Source organism: Grammomys surdaster, unplaced genomic scaffold (assembly GCF_004785775.1).
Source record: "Grammomys surdaster isolate TR1022 unplaced genomic scaffold, NIH_TR_1.0 65, whole genome shotgun sequence".
Lineage (NCBI taxonomy): Eukaryota > Metazoa > Chordata > Mammalia > Rodentia > Muridae > Grammomys > Grammomys surdaster.
In genome coordinates, this window is record NW_021604567.1 from 15,459,636 (window position 1) to 15,484,697 (window position 25,062).

Genomic DNA, 25,062 nt, shown 5'->3' on the forward strand with positions numbered 1-25,062 from the left:
GGTACACTGTAATATCCAGTATCTAATGGTACACTGTAATATCCAGTGTATCATAGGTATGCATAGGTAACACACACACACACACACACACACACAGACATGACTTAGTGTTGTGCAGAGTCTGGGATATCCATAAGGGTCTCAGAACCAATTCATGACCAAGGGAGTTCTTCTGTATTCAGCCTACCATCGATTCTTCTCCTGTGCTCTCATTGTCTGAAAGAAACCCAAAGTTTCCCTTCAAAAGATATTTTTAACTCACCCTGCCACTTAATGAGTTCATGAAAACCTCAGAATCTCATCCATACATGCATGGGCCCACACATACAGTGTCCCAGTGCCACACTTCCTATTGCGGAAGATTTACCTGTTCATATTACAGCTGAAAAACAGTCTGTCTCCACACAGCCTGGCTGAAGTATTAACTCTACATGGAATACTAGAAGCGCTTAATTCCTCTTCCATTTTTATATTTTAAAAGCGGAAACATGAGTGTCCGTGTTTTCATCCTGAATCACAGTGATTCACTCCTGCATCCACAGAGACACACACAGAAGTCTCAGCACCAGTGCCAGAGGCTGGGAGGCCAAGACAGCCAGCAATGACACCTGTGAGCAAGGTAGTTTAAGAGCAACCGTTCCAAAGTCTACATGTAAAACTATGTCTCTACCACTTACTAAATACATGACAAGATCGCTTTAGCTGCTCAAGGCTTCTGTGTCCCTGTTGTGTCCAGGGTGTGGCAACAATAGTTTAGCAGGAAGAAGTTGTGCAGCTTGGTTTGAGAGGTTTAGCGGCTTGAGAGCTCTTACCACATACTGAGCCGGTGACTGCTAGGTACGTTCCGAACAGCTGCACTCCTGACAAGACGACTTTACTTCCCCGAAATGTTTCAGCACTTTTACTTTTTCAAACACTTCTGAAATGACTACAAAGAAGATCAACGCTAGCATCCTCCTCTAACAGATTCAATCATGACTGAGGGCTTTGGCTTTGTTTGCTCTTTTCAAATAAATAAAAGTCATAAGGACATCTTATCCCTAAATATCTCAGCGTGAGTCTCTTGAAAGAGATTCCTCACAGACTCGTGATCATTACTACACTTGAGAAAATTAGCAGTACTTCAGTATTCTCAACTTGTATCTCTCCTATATTCAAAATTGCCCCATTATCTCAACACTCTCCTACAACTGGATACCTGTCTCCCGATCTAAGACAGCAGCAACGACTTCCATATGACATTTGGTTGGGATGTTTCGTGGAGTTTCTTTTCATCTAGAACAGTCTTCCTGCCTTTATTGATTTATTTATTTACTTGTGCTCTTTTGAAGAGTGGAGACCAGTTGTCTTATGTAATGTCTCATTCACCAGATGTGTCTGATCATTTATTTATGCTCCTGTTCAGTTTCTTCTTCTATCCCCAGTGCCTGCTGCAAATTGGAAGTTAAGTCAGAAATTTCATGAGATTCAAGTTAAACATTCTGGCGAGCTTATTTTCTAAGCAAGACCATCAAATGAAAGAGGCTGGATGTTCTTTCTATCTATCCCTTGGTTTTACATGTCTCTGCCTTTCCCAATTATTCTGCCTTAGGCCTTCCTCTCTATGCTGTGGGTTCCTGAGTGCCATTAGGCTGGAACGGCTCCACAGTCTTCCCATGCCGGCTTTCCATGGACATTTTCATGAGCCTTAAACTAAAAGATATAACTCTTGAAAGGTAGGAGTTCAAAGTGTCAAAACCAAACTCCAGATAAGTACCAAAAGATGGCTTGGGTTTTCTCTGTGAATCCCAACTGTATATATTTGGATCAAGTTCCTATGGAATGACAAGCCGATTCTTCAGAATGTCAATAAGTATAGGCAAGAACATTCATACTGTCACGACAACATTTGTCCTGTGATGCTGGGTCTCTGGTCCTTAGGAGAGTTGTGAGAATGAATCCAAAAATAGCTCGTCTGGGATGCAAAGCAAGAGAGGGAGCTTTTATAATGACCACCGGCCTCTGTCTGCATCGAGTTTGTGTCATGGAATGAGTCAGATTGGTGTGACCATCCATAAAACATGCGTTCTGGAGAACTCGTAACATAAAGCTTACCTCACAGCCCCATGCTCTTACGTTCCAAGAAAACAAAACAGACAGCTTGGAGCTCTTGCAGAGCAGTAACGTGTGTTATTCAGAGATCAAAACAGCGGGTGGGATCAGACAAGTCTTTCTAAACAATGTGAAAACTGAAAGACTTTCCTGAGTTTGGACATAAACTCCAGCCATTCCTGCATCTTTTAAAATCACAGGCACGTTCTTTCCCATTACAGGCGTGTCCTTTCCCGGTGGCTAATAGTGTCCATTTGTTCAGCTGTGTGCCTCGATGTTGCAGGCTGCAGGTGAATCTCCTGGTGCTCGTGCAGAATGTTAAAACACCATTTACATTTCTCGATGTTCCTTTGCTGTTATCTTCTTGAATTGCACAATGAAAACGTTCAGTTACCAAAGTGCCAGAGAGAACATGCCCTGATTGTAAAACGGGGCACAGTGAGCAAATCAGGGAAGCTCCACACCCCATCTTCATGAAGGGCTCCTCACATAGCCAGGGACAGCCCCATGTGTCACAGCAGCCTTTACTGTGACCCACATGTATGTAGCGTTTGTAACATTGTTTATGAAATCAGAACAGAATAGGATAATTAAAACCAGCATCTCGCTGAACATTTATCAAGCACAGTTTCGAACACATCACTAACTCACCGTGGGCTTTATCAGGGGCTTTTCCTATAACTTTAGCATCCGGAGTCCCCTAAGTTGCAAACCAGGGTGAATAGTCACTTAACCATTGTCGACCCCTGAGGATAAGATGGTTTCCAACCCTATCTCTACCTCAGAAAGCATAGTGGTGAAACAGGGCAAAGGAAGCTGCTGGCCAGACGTGATGAGGTCCTTGTGAGGACCTTGGATGCATGCAGCACTGAGTCTGAGTCTAACTGAGACCCAGGGAAGCAAGAAGCCTGATATCCATCCCAGTGTGTGCTCATCGGTTCCTTTACAAACTATGGCCATAGAAAAGGATGGCTTCTGGACTCTTCCATGGCCACCTCCTCCTGTGCCTTGCCTCTCTGCCTCTCTCCCTCTCTGTGTCCACATCTTCCACCCAGCCCTCCTGGCGTACAGTCCATTTAAATTGACTCACTCTTACTTCCTCACCTCTCTCAAGATCTTACCTCAAAGTCATGACACATTCTAGGGGGCTTTGGGTCAGGACTTCAAAAATGCTAACTTGTGAGGACCCTGCAGCCTATAACTGATACAGGTTATCCACCTATGCATTTTCTCTGTGTTGGTAAAGAATTGCCGGGCCATCGGGACACTGCATCAAATGAATGAACCAGATGTTCCTGATGGAGCCAAAATGACATCAGATCCTTATCCCTCCCTCTCCCACAGACAGGAAGGAGGTCAGAGCTAAGCGTGAAACAAAACCTCTGACACTGGCACTGAGTACTGAGGTACTAAGTGCCTGCAGCCCTCAGAGCTACATCGGTTGCTCACGGTTAGACTGGCTTTCATCTTTGGGAACTAGAGATTTTATGGTGGACTAGGTTTACCACTCGCCACCCAAATACATTCCATGTGAGCCTGTCGACTGGACCATAGCAGAGGTCGTTGTGGGTCCATGTTCCACCCATCTCAGGGCACACTCGGAGGTTGACTGTGCTTATCCCAGGAGGGTACTAGGCTGTGGGGGAAGTCCTGGGACACTAACCCAGGGGTAGAAAAGCTCAGTCTGAGCTCAGTCTGGTTTGGGGGTTCCTGGACCTGCTACGAAGCCAATGCTGTAGGGTTCTCAGACTCTTGGACATCCAGGCATCACTGGGAGTCTATAAAGAGCTGAGAATGGAGTCAGGGACCCACAGGCTAAGGACAGCATCTAACGGGGGGGGGGGGGGAGAAGAGCCCTGGCTTGTCTCAGTGTTGATTGTCCTTAGTTTGGTAGCAGTTGTGGCTGGGAATGCAGAGAGGCCTTCTACGGGAGAATTAAGCTGTGGCTGGATCGTCAAATGTCTTCTTCATGTCTCCCCATGGCACATCTTGTTCTAGACTGTTTATTGACCATTCATGTAGAAAATAGACACAGCCCCACTTCTCAGGGTCTGACCCTAGATTAAATACCTCTTTCAGGAAAGAATGTCTGGAAAGGGAAGCATATTGGCTAAGCCCTTGGGGCCTCTAGATACCTCATTAGCATGGAGAACTCTGTTCTGGGCCTAGCGACCACAAGTCACAAGTCCGTATGTGGGGAGTGTGGCACGTGCTCCAGGTCAGGAATCTGGAGCTTGAGGGACAGGGAGTTGCCTGAGTCTCAGGTGTGTGCCCACTGAGTCTCCAAGTCTCAGCCTACTCTACCTTATGAAGCTTCTAGGCGTGGTTTAACCGACCCACAGTCAGCTTAGCTAGCAACAGTATTGACTTTTGCAGACGCAGATAGTCAATTGGGAAATGTGTTTTATCTCTTGGTGCACTGTTTTGGGGCATTCATCTGACATCCAGGAAATGTGATCTAAAGCTTATATTTAGGGTGTTTACAACAGGTACTCTCTGTAGTAGAGTGGCCCAAAAGTAGGTGGGACACTTCCTTGGTTTTTAGTTCAAAGGACAGGCCAGAGAAGAGGGAACAGGGAGCCAGCAGCCTGAGTGTTCTCTGGGAGGAGCAAGAGAGGAGTAGAGGTGGAAGCTTTCTGGGCAGTGGATCCTATAGCACGGTTTCATTCTCTGTTAAAAGCAGTAGTTTATGCTTAGGGGCCACGGTCTCACTTCAGTTTGTCACATCCTTACCTAGAGAGGCAAGCAAAGCCTGACAAGCCTCCTCACATACTTTCTTGGTTTCTTGATCAGGTCACAGACATAAAAGAGAAACTGAAGCTCTCTAAAAAGGTCTGGTCAGCATTGCCCTACACCATCTGCAAGGATGAGCGTGTGACAGCAGGAACCTCCAACGACGAGGAGTGCTGGAACGGACACAGCAAAGCCAGGTGAGAGGTGCCCGGGTGCGCGGATGGGGCCTCGCGCTCAGGGATCCGATCCGTGGATGGGCGGCATGCCCAGGGATGCGCGGTGCAGATGGGGCACAGCACACTCAGCCTTGCAAGGCTCTCCGGGCACCACAGCAGACCTGTTTATGCAAAAAGCAGTGGTGGGCGGAGGGCTATGGAGCCACTCGGTGACAGCTGCTGAGAGTAGCAGGTCTGATGAGCACGTGGGAACACTTACTCTCAAGGTTCCATTAAGCACCGAATCCTTGTTCCGACTGCCTCGCCTCTGGTTGAAGACAGAGAGTGGTGACAGATGCCAGCTTCCAGATAGCCCGAGATCACAAAGAGCCCGTTATGTTCACTTAATGACTTTAAGACAGCAGAGCTATTTTTATCCTTAGTTAAATCTGCAGGGCTCTTTTTTCCTCTTTTTTTTTTTTATCACAAGTTAAACAGGAAATGAAAACTCAACTGTAATATTTTCATCTTTGGAGGAAAAGAAATCTCATAGCGTTCAATGGTAAGGTGAAAGAAAATGGAGGAGAAACGGTGATGAAGGGACCTAGAAGGTTCAATGTCCCCAAAGTCCCATTGGGTCCCCCTTGTGGGTCTGTTCTTATCTTCCTACTCTACTAACCAGTGCTGTGGCCATTTCATAAGAAATTTCTGAATCTGTTGGTTCAGCTCAGACCGGGCTTGGCCCAAGCTTGCCTGGGGTGGGGAAGTTGGATGCGGAAAGTGGCTGGGCACCGGCAAGCTGGGCAGGACGTGAGGAGAGGAGTCTGCCAGGCCTTCATCAGCGGGGCTGCGGGTGGGAAAGGCAGCTGGCTAATTGGACTCAAGGAACCTTTGGGGACTGACCAGCAGGTGGAGAAGCTAGGAAAGGCTTCTATTTGGGAGGGTCTTACTGCTCGGTTTTAAAGAAACGAACCAGCTGCTGGTTCAAGTGATGGGGAAGGTGTGTGAGAAGCAGCTCAGAAGAATCTGCCAGAGGTAGGCAGAGAGCACGGAGAACACCTCCGGAGCTCACATTGCTTCTTTGCACTTTATACCATCTGTTTGGGGATAGCGTTGCCTATCTGACGCCGAAGAGCCAAGCAGGTGAAACCAGCGCAGCTGCAGAAAGATCCACCACCAATTCAAGTCGCCCAGCAGGTCATTGTTCAAACCTAAGGTTGAGACTAGAGAGGGAGATTGATGCTGTAAGCAACATGCCACCCATGGACAGAAGAATTCAGCTGTGAATTAATACCTCTGATGCATCAGCTCCCAGAAACACTACAGAAAGTCACCGCCAGGCTGTGCAGGTGACCCGAGGGCTAGCCCTGCTGCAGGTGCACCAATGGGCGGCTCTCCTACAGACCGTGTTTACAACTCAGCCCTGGCTGAAATGAAGGTTGTGTTGTGAGCCTCGTTCCCAGGTTGTTGGATATTTGCACACACGTAATTACCTACAAAAGGGAATGTAAACAGTGTTTATGCTTGTGGGCCGGAGAAGGGCGTAAACTCTGCCAAGAAATGAATAGAAGCATAAAAGACATCAAAGGGGGAGCTACAGGGAGGTCAGGGTGATTTACCCAAGTTCATCCTCATGAGGTTAAAGCACCCGGGTGAGGAATCTGGATCCCAGTGCCCAGCACCCAATCGACAAGAAAGAACACACCCTTTCTAGCCCAGCATTCCTGTGCCCCTTAAACATACAAACACCCTTAAATGCTCCTCTGTTCAATCTAAGAAAGTAAATGAAATTTAATGCTGTTTTATATAAATATGTAGCATAAAATGACAGAAACATGTTTAGGACCATTTGAGAAATTTTGGAAAATTCTGTTGTAATTCTAAGCCAAATCTCATGTAGTGAATTTTTTTTTGATGTGCAATTCAAGTCAGCAGGAAAAAACTAGCAGTTTTCAAAAATCAGAAATATAACATAACGCTATCTAAAGATAGATGAATCTAATACTTATATTCTAAGGAACAACAAGAAGAAAATATTTAGTCTTGTTCTTTGTTGGAAGCCCTGAGACCATTGGGGGCTGATGTGTGTACTGAAATTGAGCCCAGATCCTCTGGAATAGCAACCTGTATTCTTAATGCCCAAGCCATCTCAAATTTCTGTAAGAGTGAAAATTTTGCATGTGCAGTTAAAACACTGAGATTCATAACACTCCACAGTTTAGACTATGAGTCAAGGAGTGTCATGTAGCACCCTTGGTCAACACATGGCCTGGGGCATCACATACAGTGCCAAGTGTCCGTGTTATCTGTTCAGACAAGGATGCCATGACGTTGAGTGATCCAACGCTAGCACCCACGGCCAGAAACATCACAGTTTTCTCACATGTTTGATATTACATTAATTTGGTCACTGTGCAGTCAGAAACCTTTTACTGTTGCCAGAGTTTTTCATACTCCACACTTGGGTTGTGTGACTCCGTTCGAGGGCATGACCCACAGCTTACACCAGGAGGTGACACGAGATGACAATGAGGCCAAGACATGAAAATTTGCAGTCACGTGAGAGAGGACATGGGGCTGGGGGTATCACCGTCATACTTGACACTGTGGCTCCAGAGATACCCTGAGAGCATCCCTATCCCTACTTGATAGTGTGGCTCGGGAGCGTCCCCCAGTGCTCAAGAGCCACACTTGAATTTCATCCTGAGGCAAGTAAGAGCACCTGTTAAGATCGTCTGCAGTGAAGAGAAATAACCAAGCTTAACACAATGCAGTCATTTCTAGGACGATTCCCATACGTATCCGATACAGCTTATGTTTTATTATGAATTTGTGTATTATTTAAACAGACAGAGTTGTCAGATATTAATGACTCAATTATGTTCCCATTGAATTCTTCTACTGTAGCTACTGTAGTATTGTATTAGTATTTATAGTAATGTATTAGTATTTAATTGTATTACTTTCGCAACCTTCTATTTGCTGACTTTGTAAATAGAGACCAGATCTAGACTTGTTGCATTAAATGTAGCTGAACCTGTCTTCTTTTCCAAATATTGATAGGTCTAGAATCACACGGAGGGGGGGAAAGTGGCTTTTGTTATTGTTGGGTTTGGTTTGTTTTTTGGTTTTGGTTTTTTGTTTGTTTGGTTTGGGGGTTTGGGCTTTTTCTTTTACTTAAACAAATTCTACAGAAAGATCTTGAAACTTGGAGAACACATTTGGTGATAGAGATTAGTGGGTGCTGTTCTAAGTAGGGAGCAGAAATAAGCTCTGGTGGGCTGTGTACTGTAAGATGACTGTACACAACCACAACACACTCTGTATTTCTTCCAACAAAGCTGTAGGGAAGTATTTTGAATATTTTTACCACAAAGAAATAATGGCTTTCTAAGGAGTTAGATACACTTACCCTGATGTGAGCATTGTACAAGTATACATGCATCCGAATGTCACGTAAGTCCCTATAAGTTTGTACAGTTTTATATGTTGATCAAACACACAACGATAAGAATCATTACATGTTAATAATTAAGAATCCATATATAATACAAAGCCTGTTCTCTTATTTTCAAAGTATGAATTTGAAGACAGCAGATCTTTTTTCTTTTTAATGTTTAGGATCAGTTGCTAAACAAAGATGAAGAAAGAAGGTTATCCTTGTCAACCATGTGGAAGTTTGTTATTAAGAAACATATCTCTCAGCACAGGTTAAAGGATACAGAACACCAGCGCCCATTAGGATTGATAGGCTGTCGTGGAGGGTGTACGGCAATTGCTGAGCTCCAGTCTCTGAGAAGCCAGCTGCTTCTTCCTCCCTGTGTCTTACCCATCAGACACATCTTTCTGTTCTCACTCTTCCAACCTGCATTTTTCCTCCCAGAGTACTCATCATACTTCTGTGACCCAGAAATGTGCCTGTTTCCAATTTTAATGTTTCTGAAATCAAAATGACTCCAAAGCGGGCATGTCCATTTATGACTCTGATTGACTTATTTTTCCAACGAGCTGCTATTAACTTAACGGCACCTGTTGAATAGACGTTACTGTGATACACATACATAGGTTAGTCTTGTAGGAGCAGCCACGTTGTTTGTGGTGTTGAGACCATGGTCAAAGATATGTATGCAGTCACTGCACTAAGCCGTTGCATCTCCCCGCAGTCCTCTCCACTACACTATTGCTCTCCCCTGCAGCAGGAAGTGGGAGAGAGGAGACCCTTCCCCTTGACAGGTTGCAAGTGTACCCAATGCCCAGCAGGCATTTAGATCTCCATTCTAATGGAAAGGCTAGGTAACCACAAGAACCTTTCTGCCTCCGTTGACTTCCCTGCACTCTGAGAAAATCGGTGAGATGTGTCCACAAAAATTGTTCATAAACTCTAGAATGGTACAACTCAGGCTTTGGTAGTATGTTGGCGTAACTTTTGGAAACCTTGCATAGAAGTAGATTCTGCTTGGTTGTGTTGTAAACTGAAGGTTTGTTCCCCGTCAAAACTCATATAAAGATTGTCCCTTCCCCCCCACATCCATACATCCCAGTATTCCCAATGTGTTTGTATTTAGAGGTGAGGTCTTTGGAAGATAACTTAATTATGAAGTATAGTGTGATTAGGACCTTTGTAACAGGAGAAGAGAAGGACATGAGGAGAGAAGTAGGAAGAGAGGGGGGGGAGGGAGAGAGAGAGAGAACATGATGACATCTCACTCTTTTCTCCCTCCTGCCTCAAATGAGGATAGATCAATAACATAGCCATCTGCGGAACAGAAAGTGACATCACTGGAGAATGTCTGTCAACACCGTTGTCTTGGATACCACATTCCCCCAGAGCTGTGAGAAACCAAGCAAAGCTGTGAGTTTGAGATGGTCCCAGTGCTGGATACTGTTTATTGTTCATTTGACACTACCTCAGGTTATACGGGGAAGAGAGCCTCAGTGAGGGATTTTCTAGATCATGTTGACTTGTAGGCTTGTCTGTGAGGGATTGTCTTGACTATTAATTGATATAGAAAGACCCAACCCACTGTAGACAGGATAATTCCCTCGGCAAGAGTTATAGAGCCATGTAAGAGAGGAGAATACTGGTGGATGGATAGCACAAAAACAAGCAAGGACCCACACATCCATTTTCTTCTGCTCTCCGCTTTGGATGTGGTGTGCCTTGCTGCTGAGTTCTGCCCTGACTTCCTTGGTGATTATAACCGGGGTTTGTAAGATGAATAAACCCTTCCTCCTCTCAGCTTCTTTTTGTCAGGGTATTTCTTATCGCAGCCACAGAAATGGCACTATAAACAAGACCTGAGTGAAGTTTGGGGTTTCTAACAAGCTCCCAGGCCAGATAGTTACTGCTGATGTAGAATCCATGCACCTAGTGGTTCTGAGTGAGGACTGCCAGGGCAAGGAGTCTTTAAAATATTGGACGGTTGGTCTTGGAAGATACCTCAGAGGTTAGGAGCACCTGTTTCTCTCTCAGAGAACCAAAGTTGGATTCCCAGCACCCATCTCAGCCAATCACTTCCGAAAGTGTCATCCTCCAAACTACATTGAGAGCTAGGCTAAAAACACCGAAGGTCTAGTTCCCAGCAGTCTGTGCTCAGAAGCCCACACCAGTGATCCACAGAGCAAACACGGACCTTTCCTTAGGTGTCTGTGACCTGATGGAGAAAGTCAAGGACTCAACTTCAGCCACCAGCAGGAAGTGAGTCGACAGGTAGAACTTCTACGCCTCTCATTTTTCACTGACCTAAGCAACTTCTAGGGGTGGATGGGAGAAGACAGAGGAGCATTTTCACTCAGTTCAGTCAAATAGGAACTGAAGGGAAGCTAGTAAGTTACAAGGGGAAATCGATAATAATCTAGAAAGCCAAAGGGGGAAAAAACTCAAAGACTCATCAAAGGAGCAAGTTACAAATCTAGGCCTCCTAAAGGTCCCAGGGTGAACTTGGAGACCCTAGGAAGACAGGTGCACCCATTAGTCATGCCTGAGAAGCACAGTCTGGGCAACCTGTGTCCAGAATGAGCTGTCTGCAGGAGCTAGGGAAGAGTGATGAGGTGGGAGGCAGAAGGCACAGGCTGAGAGGGAAATAAAACGCTTCTACGGTTAGGATGCGTGTGGCAGGCTCTGCCCAGCCACAAACAGTAGGACACACAAAGCTCACTAGTGCTCACTCGGACTCTTGACTTCCAGCTCTCAGACAACAGAATTCTGCTTTCTTAGGACACGGGTGCAGTAAACAGTATGATCCATGACTTCCTATAGGATTACTTTCTCTTTCTCAGGACCCGCTATCCAAAAAGAAGGGCAGGACAGGCTACAGATAAAGGATACAGTGTGACACTCACGTCCCGCTAGCGCTTAGGTTGTCTGATAGGATGTCAGTTATCTGGGGCTATGTAGAGTCCTATTGTCCATCACTGCCAGACTCTTCTCTCACCCCACAGGACTACAGAACTAGCAAAGATCATTTTTGCTCCCTACAGGTTAATACATTGCTGTCCATGTGTCCTTTCCTTAAAACACCTACTGGGTGCCTGGCCATGGTGGCATGTACCTTTAATCCCAATATGCAGAAGTCAAAGGCAGGTTTATTTCTGTGAAGTTGAGACCATCCTGGTCTACGGAACTAGTTCCAGGACATCCAGCACTACACAAACACATATGCACATATACAAAACACTTTCTGGGAGGAGGTAACTAAGGATCTGACTAAGGAAAATAGATTAATTTGACCTGTTGGAGACAGCTGTTACAGGGAGCCATCATGGTGCTTCAAAGCCTCCGATCCTCCCAGAAACACTATACCCCCCCAAGGAAATCCTTCCCAAGACCAATGGGTAGGCACAGTAACTTGTAAGAAGTAGGGAAAGTAGAACGGCCTAGAAAACAGGTCAGTCAGCCTTGCCAGCTGCTCTGAGCTGTGACTAGGTAAGTCTGACCAGATGGAATGATGTCTGGGGATGGGAGATCTGAGAATAGAATGAGTCAGCAGGCCTGACAGGATGATACTGCTTTAGTCTGACAGCAAAAGATGATCCCCGAAACGTCTAGCCATACTTCAAAGAACTGTAAAAAACTCTGTCTATACCCAGCCAGACCAACACACTGGGAAGAAAGTGAGAAACCTTCTGAGAAGAAAACTGACAGCCGTCAAGTGTGGCACTGTTGAGTTCTGCCGCTGCACCGGAAGAGGGTCAGGGGCGTTCCCTGGTGGACCAATGGGAGAGCAAGCTGTCATAGGTAACTCATAGATGTGAAATCACATAGTGCTCCAGCCTGGCTTCTGTCACTTAGCCTGCAATCCTTGAGGTTTATCACTGTTACACCACATGTGGGAGTTTCTATTCCCCAGAGTACTTCTCGAGTGGTCCATTTCCTTTGTATCCAGTAGTCTACCCATAAATACATACTTGCAGGATTGTAACATTTGCTCTGTTGGGGATGATGTTGCCCTACAAACAGAGGTATAAATATCTGCATGAGCCTTTGCTTTTAGTTCCTTTGTACATAACTCTCAGGCGGAGCTGCTGGATGATAGAGTAGTCCTGTGTATATTTTGAGGAACTGCCACGCTGCCCATTACAGAGCCCGAACCATGTTATTGTCACAGAGCCAGTGTTCAGGGTTCTGGTTCTCTGTGACCTCACCAATACTTGTTATTTTTTGTTTGTTTGTTTGTTTGTTGTTTTAAACACTAGCCATCCTAATGTGTATAAAGTTTAAACATGTATTCAAATAAGCTGCAAAAGGAGGCCACAGATATCACAGGTTTACTTATGTGAAACCCTTGAGACCATATGTCTTTTTAAAATTTAGATTTTTTTTGATTTGAGAAAATTACCACAGTGAACATATTATGTAATGTTCCCAGTGGGGTCTGGACCTACATCCTGCAATCAAATGCATTAGGATTTCTGTAGAAAAATGCATTAGTGTGGCACTAAGTGGGAGAAATGAGGACTGTAATTGGCCATATTTCAGATTTCATGATGGTTTGCTAACAAATGGATTGCAGGAGGGAAAAAAAATGGAGACATTCAAAACTTGGAACTGCACATTAATCCTGGGTCTGTACACACAACGTGTCTTCCTACCTCAGGAAGGCTTCTGAACACTCTGAAAATGAAGGAGCGCGTAGCTCACACTAGAAGTTTCTATGGAGATGTGCATCCCACCGAGCTCATTTATGGAAACAAGGGAGTGAAGTCGGCTTTATCTCCCTTCTCCAACTGTGCCCAGGGTAGCATCAGTCAGGGGTAGCAGGCGCTTGGGTACCCCAATTCTGACTCAGCTTCATTGTTTGCCTCAATATCAATCCTCACCTCACCCAAAAGTCTTACTGTTAGAAGCACACAACGCTCAAGATCGAAGCTCGCAGAACTGATTGGATGGGGGGGGGGGTCTCTGACTGACTCAGGAGACACAGGAGACATAGCCTGTCCACAGTCACCTTCTGTTAGCTCTTACATCCTGGCTACCATGAGGAGAGCCACGCACCCCCTTCATAGTCTTCTGCCTCCTCTTCACCTCAGACCCAAAGCAACAGCTAAGCCTGGATAGGAATCTCTCCAACAGAAATCCAAGAGCAACCTACCTTTCTTGTACTCGGTTTTCTTGGGTAGTTTGTCATAGTGCCTGACAAGGCTCCCACAGTGATTTCTAGCGACCTCTCTGCTGTCTTCCTGGCCCCTCCCTGCTAAGACTCTTAGTAGCTAGTAAATCCCAAACTCGGTGCCCTTCCTCACCTATGTAGCTACTCACATGAGAGCTAGCATGGGTGTGCTGGTAAGCAATAGAACATGCCCATAGGCTGACATGCTTCTCCCCACCCCCAGCAAGCACTTTTACAGAGCACCCAGGTCTTTCTGAAAACCCCAACTCAACCATGAGGAGTGGATGGCAGGCACAGTGGTTAGCCACTAGGAAACGTCTATAAGGAGAAGTATGTTAATGTCTCAGGCTACAGAAGCCTTCAAGTGCGCCAGTGAGTTCCCTGGCACACAGTGTGTAGCCCCCACCCTCCCACAAAGTAGAATGTGTTCTCCTTCAGTGCTCCCTAGCTTCTCCTGGGACTCTTCCACCCTCATAAGCTATGCTTGGTTGTAATCAAGAAACCCTTACATTAACATGAAATTAGAAAAATAATTCTGCGCAACTGTCCAAGTTTAGCTCCTGGCCATGCTCTTGCAAACAGAAGCCAAACAAAGTGCACCTACGGCTGGCTGTCCCCGGGGACCACCCACTTGTCCCACCACAGCATGAATAATTGGCAGAGATGACACCCCTATTTGGCACTCCAAGTTGTCCTCAAATCTGAGTTTTCCCTGCTCCCAGTGCACATGCACCCAGCCTTGCAACCTGGGCGGTGGGTGCCAACACTCTTATCTATGTCCCCAGAGATATGAGTCGCTGCCACTCAAATGACTTACACTAAAGCTGGACAAAGGAAAGGCCCCTGGGATCAATGATTGGTCTGTTCTTGCAGAATTTGAGATTTCTTCACATCCTGTTCCACCCCCTTTCACATCCCCATCCAACTACACAGTGGTCTTCTCCAGATACCGAGTCAGCATCTGTGTCTACAGTGGCAGAAATAGCTGTTTTATTTCCCAACTGTTTTATGTTTAAATTTCCGAAGTCACCCTTGGAAAACACCAAGAGGAGAAAACATTCTGGGGGGCACAAGTGCACTGCTCCTTGTTTTGATTGTAAGTGGCTAAGCATCACCAAGCACAGCGAGATGCTGGGTTTGCTTGGCAGTCTCTTATTGATGCTGGATGTTCAGACTCCCAGGGGCAGCATTCCTGCGTAAGCTATTGCAGCAAGATGCTGATAAATGAGACCTGGCTAGCTTAGCAGTGCCCATGCCCTGCACGAGAGATGGAGCTCCTCTGACTCAGCCTGGGCACAGCTGCAGGAATAATGACCAGAATACAGAGAACCAAGAGCCCCAGCCATCACCTTAGCCCCTCAAACCATGTCAGCAGCTGATGGCTTGTGCTTTGCCATGTATTCTGGTGGGCCATCATCATAACCGAACTCCAGGAATCTGGCAGTCATGTGCCGTGTCAGTAGCAATCCGTTTATTGCCATGTGTGAAAGGTTACATTGGGAGGAAAACCTCAGAGGCCAGCAAGAATTTGCTTGTACTCCAGATATATTAAAAAGAATGGTAGAAGTTTATGCTTTACTGCAAAAATAAAGATATACAGGGACTTGGATTTAATTGTTTTCTTTTTAGGGTTATTTTGGGGGCAGAAATAACTTGAAGATTCACAGAAACGAATTTGCCATGCACTCTGAGGTTTGCTTCTATTTTGTTCAAAATATGGATGGAAATACATAGCTTAGTTTGCAAACCTCTGACTTGAATAGGTAAACCAATTCCTGTACAAATATGTCATGCATAGTACTTGATTTCTGCCTACCACCCCAAGTGTCACTCTTATTGTGTGTAGACATTCCTACTGTGTGTGATTCTTCTTGCAGATGCTGTAGTCTTTGGTTTCTGGCATTTGAAAAGTAACTTTTATGAAAGAGAAAGAATTACAAGCATAAGAGCAGTTCATAGTTATGAAAGTGAGGATGAGTGAATAGAGGAAGCTTTCTCCGCTTGACACCAACATCAGGAAGAGGAGTAGATAAATAGTCACAGACTTAGGGCCACCAGCCTGAGGGGTCGTAAACTACAGTCTGCACTTGTAACAACACACGCAAAGCAAGGCATGTGCTACAAACCAGTGATCACAGCAATCAGAGGTCAAAGGAAAGATAATCTCAAGTTTGAGACTAGCCTGAGCTAAAAACCCAGCAGAACACAATACTACTTTAAAAAGCCTTTGCTATCCCCTAAGAGCTGCTCTGTGCCTCCATCCTGGCCACTGGCTTGGACCTTGGAGAGCCACTCTGCAAGCCAGATCTCTGAGTTTCCCATCAGTTAGTCAGCTTCCAGTTAGGCTCAGCCAATAAATACTACCTCCCTCCCTATCAGGACATGGTAGGCACAGCGTCCTCTGGTGTCTGGCTGTCGCTTCCACTGTGGTGCATTCTGGTCACATGCCTGTCCTTTGTCTCTAAGGGTTCCTTCTGTTGCTGCCACCTTGCAGTTTCCCCCGTGCCCTTGTTTCTTACCAGGTCACAGACATAGATAGCACCTTTGTAGGAAGTAGAGAAGGGCACTCAGATTAGTTCATTATAACTCTATTTCTGTATATTTTGAAAATTCCTAAGTAAAAAACATGACAACAGGAAACCCTGTTGGCACAGCTTGCATGGCCTGGTGACCACAGAGCTGAGGCTAGGTATCAGTACCAACTTAGCTCCTCAACCTGGAGGTGTGGTTTGTGCAGCACCCAGAATGCCCAGCCACGCCTAGCTGCCTCATAAAAGGGTGGGTGGATTCCTGAACGCTGGAACTGTTTTAGGAGAAAATGAGGGTCCTATCTAAATATATTTCAGATCTAAATCATTTATGGACCAGATAAAAACAATAACAAAACCAAATAAACAAACTCCAAAGAGCACTGTGCCAGGGGAAGGTGCCTAGCTTCCTCCTCCACTCTCATAGCACAATCGATACTGGTTTCTCTCAACGTGGACAGGACTTTCTTGCCACCAGCAAGTTAGTGATCATAGCTGCAGTAGACACTTGAATGTTCTCTAAATCAGTTTAGTTTTGACATTCATTGAAGTTCTGTCCCCAAGACTGCACACACACACACACACACACACACACACAGTATCACATACACACTCACACACATAATCACACACACACACAGTCATACTCACACACACATATACACACTCACACAGTAGCATACATATACACACTTCAGATGCCAGTCGCAGACCCCAGGTTAACTGTTTGTGACACCTGACTGTAAAGGACAGTATCCCCACCCCCTCCTGGGTCCAACTGACTTGACTGAGCATCTCATAGAGCGCAGTTTTGCCGTTTACGAGACTTCACATCTGCTTGCCATCTCTTGGATCTGGCTTTCTACTTCATATAATGGTGGAAAGGCACACCTCTCTGTTAGATGGCCTGGTGGGTTGGAATTTCACAGCATAGTTCCTGACAGAGAGTGTTCTTTTGACATCAAAAAGCGTTTACATGGAGGAGAGACGGGGGAGAGTGATGGTTTAGGAATGTTACCCAGACAGCACATGCAGGATGCACTAGAGAAGAACAGAGTGCCTATGGAAATTTGTTTGAGCTACTATAACCATCTACACTCTAGAGAGAAATACAGGGCAAGAAAAAACCATGTGAGAAGAGTTTCCTGACATCAGTGTGGAGTTGATAGGTCATGAGCATGCGTACTCACAACCCCTCTGAACATGTTCATGGGGTTTTTATTCCCTTTGTATAAAACCATCTGGGAAACATTAGACAAAATGTTAAGTCACAAAAGAAATATTAAGCAAGAAAAATTAAGTGTTATTAAATGTTACCCTCTTTTACTGAATGTTGACATACCTCTAAAATTAGACCCAAGTTGCTATTACAAAATTAAAAGCCTATGTTACGACTGCAGCTCAATGGTAGAGCACTTGCCTAGCACGCTCAAGACCCTGGTTCGATTCCAAGCACTGTCAAAATATAAAACAAAAACCATTATAGACCTGTCAAAAGCATAAGCCACCACTGACTTCTCATAAAACATCTCAAAGACTATTTTTAATGTCCAAAGGAATCTTCATAGTAGGAACCTATCACAGTCTCAACTAGGGCTTCAAAACTCTTTGGATGGAGAAGGGAAAAGGTAGTTAATCTGCACAATGATGATCCTACTCTACCATTTAGCATTTATTTATAGATAAACCTATATAAGAACTCAGTGCACTTAAACAATGAGAGGAGACCCTTCTGTCTGCACTCTGTCCCAGAACACTTGCTTTTATTGTTTGGCTCATTAACTACCGTTTTCTTACACCGGTGATTTGGCTTCCCATCTGAGACAGCAGGGCAGCTTTTGGTTCTGAGGTCACCTCAACATTCACCCTGATCCATGTCTTCCTCTCTGTCCTACAGATACTTGCCTGAGATCATGAACGATGGGCTGACCAACCAAATCAACAATCCTGAGGTGGAGGTGGACATCACACGGCCAGACACTTTCATCAGACAGCAGATCATGGCTCTCCGCGTGATGACCAACAAACTGAAGAATGCGTACAATGGCAATGATGTCAACTTCCAAGACACAAGTAAGGAAGCTCTCACAGAGACCAGTGAACCCCAGGGTTAAAGGGTCAAGTAAGGAACCTGCCACAAAGACCAGTGAACTCCACAATCAAAGGGTCCTGCAAGAGGATGCTCTAAGTCTTTCTCCAAGAGCAACAGATATCTTTGATTACATGTCACTCTTCCTTAATCATGATGATTTTCCAGTCTGAGCCACAAAGTGTACATGCTAACTGAAACTGAAATCATAATTGCTCTTAATAAACAGCTGTGTGTGTGTGTGTGTGTGTGTGTGTGTGTGTGTGAGAGAGAGAGAGAGAGAGAGAGAGAGAGAGAGAGAGAGAGGGGTCATATACATTTAGCTACATAGAAACTAACTCAGCCTTAAATGTCATTCTTTCTCGGGTGTTATCAACCTTATTTTTCCATTTATATATTTATTTGTTTGTTTATTTATTTGCTTTACATCCCAATGACGACCCCCCTCTTCTCTCAGTACCCCCCCATAAACACAGTTCTTCCCCCCCTCCATGTCCCCTTCCCTTCACCTCTGAGAAAAGAAGATCCTTCCCAGGTAACCAACCCATCCTAGCACCTCCAATTTTTTGAGACAGGATATTTCACTGAGCCCTGGAGCTCACCAATTCAGCAAGGCTGGCTGGCCTGTGAGCCCAGGGGCCTTCTTTTCTGCGCTTCTCCAATGCTTAACCTTCAGGTACTCACAGCTGTGCTTGGCTTTTTTTGTAAGTGCTGAGGATCTAACTCAGGTTCAGATACTTGCACAGCAAGCTCTTGACTTCTGAGCTATCATCCCAGCTCCAAGTGAAGGAGTTAACCATGTGAAAGCAAAAATATAGTTTCATCTACCAGTTGATCTATTTATGATAAAGTGTTTTTACCTTGTCTTTTCTATAACAACATTTATATCTATCCTAAAGACCTGCTTCTCCCATCTCCACCTAAGGAATCTTCTACAGATTTCTTAACAAGCTGAACTTGCATCCCATCTTGTCTCTCAAAAAAATATTATAAGCATTTCTTGAATTTATGATGGCTCAAAGGTTTTAGTTAAAACCATCTGTAACCTTGTGTTTTTCTATCTGACCACTTTGCTCCCAGAAATAATGACTCTGACACTTAATATTTGAATAAATATTAATTATTATTATATTATAGCTTATATTATAATTAATATTTATTTGAATAAATAATATGTGAATAAATTCCTAGGCCAAAAGCTTTGCTTGTTCCCACACTAGCTTACAACTTAATCACCCATTTATTCTTGTCTAAGTCATGCCACATGGCTGGTTACCTCAGTTTCATGTGACCATCTTTTTCTGTATCTGGGGAGAATCTCCTGCACCTAACTATCTCCCAGAATCTTCTCTCTCTGCCATATGTCCCACTTTTTAATCTTGTCTCAGCTCATTGACTTTTTTATTGACAGGTGAAGCCTCCTTGCACAAGAGATCTCTACATTCCCTCCTTTTGATCCAATAAAAGTTTCTTTCTCTGGCATTTATAAATTATAGGCAATAAGAATAATTATGAAAACCATCAGGTCAGATTTACATTGACAAACTCCATTCCATACCATAAGTAAGTGGCAAGCTTGGAGAACGTATTCTACTATCTATCCTATATTGACAATTTCAGAGTTCTGTACTTAATCAATTTCTATCACAACTTGCATTACCAACCTAAAACATCTTCTTAGACTTAAAAATATCTTCTTAAACCCTACACAATGCAAGCTTGTGAGAGTCTATCTAGTCTTCAACCTCATCAGAGGCCTGAGAAGGAATAAATATTACCTGAGCATGTAGGAATTGCAGTGCAAGCAGTTTCCAAAACTATAGAAATGACAGGCAAGGATGGCTTCCTGAACACCTCCCCCACCCCCACTCCCACCCCTACCTCAGTTTCCTCTATAACACTGGAGCATCCATCTTTAGTCTTCTGGCTGAGACTATCTGGCAGACCTTTTTGTGAAGTAGGAAATGTGAAGGACTGCTTACCCTGTACTGGCAGAGCTTGGCAGTTGCCTTCCCTATATCTCATTTGTCCAGTTTGGACAGCAGTTGCAGCAAGGGCAGTTTCTTTCCCAGTGGCTAGTTCTCCACATATGAAGCAAACTCCACCTGGAGGTTCTTCAGTGCTCATCATCTTTCTTGACATAGAATTGAGGTGCTGCCAGGAGCAGATCTATCTCATTGTCAATAAAAGGACTTTATCAATAAAACATCTTTAAATGCCATATTCTGTGAGTCTCTGAGATTTTTGAAGACCATCTGTCTATCTACAGCATATTTGAATAGGTAAATGTTGCTTGTTTCTTGCTATTTACTATCTGTTCAACCTAGGAAACATATTTCTGTAATAAATTAGAGTAGTACCTAACATGACTATAAGTTTGATTAACTATTAATTTTCATTTCCTAATGATCCTAAACAGTTTGTAATAGCTGCTTTCAAAAGGATTAGAAGTTGATGTTGCATTTTTAAGAATTACATAGGTACAATACCTTAAAATGAGTTAATACATAGTATGATGTATCCAAATATAATCTTAATTTTGTATCACAATGCAAAGGTCTATACCAATGTAAGATTTTTGGCTAGTTGTAGCCCTATAGTTTAAAGATAGAGTTAAAAATCTGCCTTTATTTCTATTATTCCTGTATTATCTCTGTATTCTACCTTTTTCTTTTTATTTCCCACCCTCTTTCCTCCTAACACTGGACAGGAAAGATAGAGGAAAGAAAAGGAAAGATAAAAATAAACCTCTTAATCTAACCTCCCCAATTTTGTTTCTGCCCTCTCCAATGCCATAAAAACTTGTAACCATCCCCCTTAAATGACAACAAACATCCACCATACATTAAACGACCAAAAATTATCTATCCCACCTCTTGGGAATGGGGCATAGATCTCTAAAATAGATTCTTGTTTATCTTGGGATATCTTTTTCCTTTGAGGGGGCCTAAGAAACTGGTATATTGGTCAGTCTTAAGAAAGCTAGCTGTATCATTTGTTGTCCAGTCTCTTAATGTTAAGAAAGTTCAGAGCTTAACTGGATTCTTGACTGGAACAGTCTGTGATGCTGTTTTCTTTCAAGCTGTCCTGGAAACAGGCTTTGATGAAACAGCTATTGAGACAGTGTGAGGTTAGATCAAGCAGGATGCTGGAATAACTATGTCTCAGTGCCTCAGCATCCTTCTCAGATCCTCAAGGTGAATCTTGTCAGGGCTGCTTTTCTGGTTGTTTTTCTTCTGTGAACATATAAACTTTAAAAGGTGTTATACATTTCTGCATTAATGTAACTATGGAATGTGCAGTGTGAACAACTGAGTTAAAGATGATTCTCTGCTCTCTCTGTTCAAGCAGATAAGGCATCCGTCTTTCTTTAAAAGTTAGTTTGGATTGCACAACCAAACTTTAACTGAATGCTCTATCTATGCCATTTGAAAGGATAACAGGATACGTCTTGAGAATTCTGTAGCCAACAAGATTTTCTGAGTATGCTTAGCTGAAGTTCTGGCTGGAGACATTTTCACGTCTCAGCCAGTCTCAGAGGCATTGCCACATAGGAGGATCAGCATATACTTTGCCTGTCTTGTTCCTTCTCTTGATTTTTTTTTTCCTTTCTGTCTGCAGCCAGACCCTCAGGGGGTCTCCTCCAGTCGTATCTGATTTCCAACAATTTGGATACAATACACAGCTTTTCTATTCCTGTTGAAACAAATACAAACTTTCCTCCCCAACACCACATATCTTTTTTTGCCCTCCATTTTGAGGTTATTACATATATAGGCTGATCTGATTCATCAGTCCTTTCTAAACAACGCTGTATTTCAGAAGCTGTGTTCTCTCTCTCAGTGACATTCAAAAAATTTAAAATCAACAAATCACTGTTTAATCTATCTCTAGGAGATATCATATCTGCCCTGACCCCCCCTTCGGTTCTAGGAGCAATTCCTTTAAAGTCTTATTGTATCTTTCCATAACTGCTTGACCTGTAGGAATGTAAGCTACATCTGTAACAAGTTTTGTGCTATAATGTCTAAAGTGTTGTTGCATTTTAATGGATACGTATGTGGAAGCATCATCAGCTTCAGTCTGTAAAGGCATTTCCAAGACAGTCACCATCTCTAATAAGTGTGAGGTCTCAGATCCATCTTTTTCAGAGTTCAAAAGCCCACCAGAATTCTGAACATGCACCAACACAACGTACAAATCGTAATTCTCCAAACTCTGCAAACGAAATGCATAATGTATTATATGACATTGTTCTAAGGCAGCATCAATAAGTAGAATCTGGATTCTTAACTCAACATAGTGTACCTCCGTGGGTTGCCATTGGAATTCTCGATAATCCTGTGGATTTCTCGAATCTGGAACCACCCTCTCTGATGTTATTGTAAGGTTCCAGATTGAATCCCTTCAAAGGTTTCTTAAAGAATCCTCTAATCTCTGTTCTGTGACCTGTGACCTAGCATCCCGTCTTCCGGTTCTCGCCTTATCTAAGACTGCTTCATTCTGTATCATCCCTCTTAGAGAAGATACACAAAATTGTTTTCTAACAGAATACCGTGCCAGTTCAGTTTGGGCCATTCAGTCCCACTGCAGCTCCAGTATGTTCCCTGTGACCTTCTGTATGTTTGTAGTCTCCTGCAGCCAGCATGTGTCCATGTTCATGTTCAGAAGGCTACCCCACTGGTCCCACCTTCTGCTGGCCCTGGCCAGCCTCTCTGACCACGAAGCCTGGTAGCCAGACCCACTTCACCCAGCTCTGGGTAGCACTTTTGAATGCTGCATTTTGTTCACCAAGCTCTGAGAAGTTGCTGGGCCAATGGCAGGCTGCCCTGTATGTATTCCCATTCACTGTCTGCCATTCACAGGCCTCCCTTATCCCCAGGGGCTGGCTTTTCTACTAGTAGGGACTTTTTTTTAAAGACTGCATTGGTACAGCCTCACTGCTGTTTCCTATGCCTTTCTCACTCTTTGGTTAGAACAACGACTTTTCTCCAGACTCACTTCATAATGGCTGCTACTCACCGGCTTCTACTTGTTCCAGCAGCCAGCTGTGTTGCACCTTCGGGGGATAAGGGACCTGTATTTCCATAGTCAGCCTCTCCCTGGTTTCCCCACTTTCTTTTCTTACAGGGCCAGGCCTCCTGTCTGGCTAGCACACAGCTGCCTAACTTCTGGTCTGGCTCTATCTATATCTGTAACTCTTAGCCTGAATCTTTTGTTCTAAGCTTGGACTCTATGTCCTGTGTTGGGCGCCATATTTAGTTAAAGCCATCTATAACCTCATGGTTTTCTACCCATCCACTTTGTTTGCAGAAATAACGACTCTGAGACTTAATAGATCATGAATAAATGCCTAGGCCAAAAGTTTTGTTTGTTCCCCAACTAGCTCATAATGTTACTGCCTATTTATTCTGGTCTAAGCCATGCCACATGGCTGGTTACCTGGTCTTCTGTTTCATGTTACTGTCTTCTTCTGTGTTTTCAGCTCATCAGCCATAGGCTTTTTTATTGACAGGCAAAGTTGTTATACATTACACAAGAGATTATCTTTACAAAAGGGTCATGCACTTGCAATAGAAACAGTACTTAAAAGTTTGAATTTGGCTCTTTTCTTCAGCTATCATCATACTGAATAGTGTTCTCTCATGATTCTTGACAGAAGATTCAAATCAACAAACTCCAGTGAGCCCCAGGAACACAGGGACAAACAATGACACTCTATGAATACCATGTTAGGCTAAGATGCTGTAGAAGTTTCCTATGTTGAATTTGTTTGTAATTGTAACATTTTAAAATGAATGACTTTATTGGGATGTGGCTTGACTGTACGTAGGGAAGAATCTATACTTCTTGAGACTCAAATTCCTCCATTACAAAATCACTATTAAATATCTTAGAATACTAAAAGTGTGAGAAACAGCAAATGACAAGAGGTTCTAACTTGGGGCCTATTGGAGGTAATTATGAAAAAGCTAAGTCAATGTCTTGAGGTTTGTAAGCTGGTTCAAAGCACTATTTCCCTCCCTACAGAGTTGTACACAGACACAAACTATAAACATTTATATCTGAAATATTAGAGAAATAGTAAACTGCTAAAGTAATATTATACATGATTGTTTCAGTGGGGAATCACAAAAACACTTGACATGATTTCATGGGCTCTCATCAGTGAACACTGAAATGAACCTGAGTATATTTGGGGTTTGCCTAAGTGGCTTCAAGATGCATGGATACAGAAGCAAGTGATTTTGTAGGATTTCTTCTTGGGTGTGTTGGTTTTCTCTTAAGTGTGTAACCTGGGAGAATTCATAGGAAGATAATTCTTGATCACCAGTCATAAAGCTGCCGATGACCCTTAAGTTGCTCATTGAAGCTGAAGATGTGTGTGTATTTGGTTAATGAGATGGAAAGGCACAAGTCACAGACTGAAGACATTAAGACGTCTCAGCTCTGCCACTGTCCTACTAAGCTACCCCCTATGGAAAGTTTTTAGTGTTTTCTTCCATTTTAAAGAACCTGGGAATTAATTTTCTCAGTACAGGCTAGTTACCACCAAGATGGACTTCGCTGCTGTCAAATTTCTCAGCTTCATTCCATTATTTCTTCTTGCGTGAGCTAAATCTCTCCCTTCCTCTTCAGGAGAGAATGTGACACCAGCTTTACGCACTCTATCTTCTCCATATAATAATCCACTGTTGGAACTGGAGTGTAACTATTCAGATGAATAGTGAAGTTCTGTAAGGATTATCTGATGTTGGCTTTTTTTTTTTTTTTTTTTTGGTTTTTCGAGACAGGGTTTCTCTGTGTAGCCCTGGCTGTCCTGGAACTCACTCTGTAGACCAGGCTAGCCTCGAACT

The 25,062-nt window shown here is 43.7% G+C and overlaps 1 protein-coding gene across 1 annotated transcript in view; it reads left to right on the top strand.

The window, feature by feature from the left end:
• Positions 1 to 25,062, top strand: part of Gpc6 (glypican 6) — a 994,843-nt gene that overhangs the window by 965,581 nt on the left and 4,200 nt on the right. Inside the window, exons 7-8 of the mRNA XM_028771963.1 lie at positions 4,885 to 5,021; positions 18,014 to 18,189. Coding sequence (XP_028627796.1) covers positions 4,885 to 5,021; positions 18,014 to 18,189 — 313 coding nt within the window. The remainder of the gene's footprint in view (positions 1 to 4,884; positions 5,022 to 18,013; positions 18,190 to 25,062) is intronic.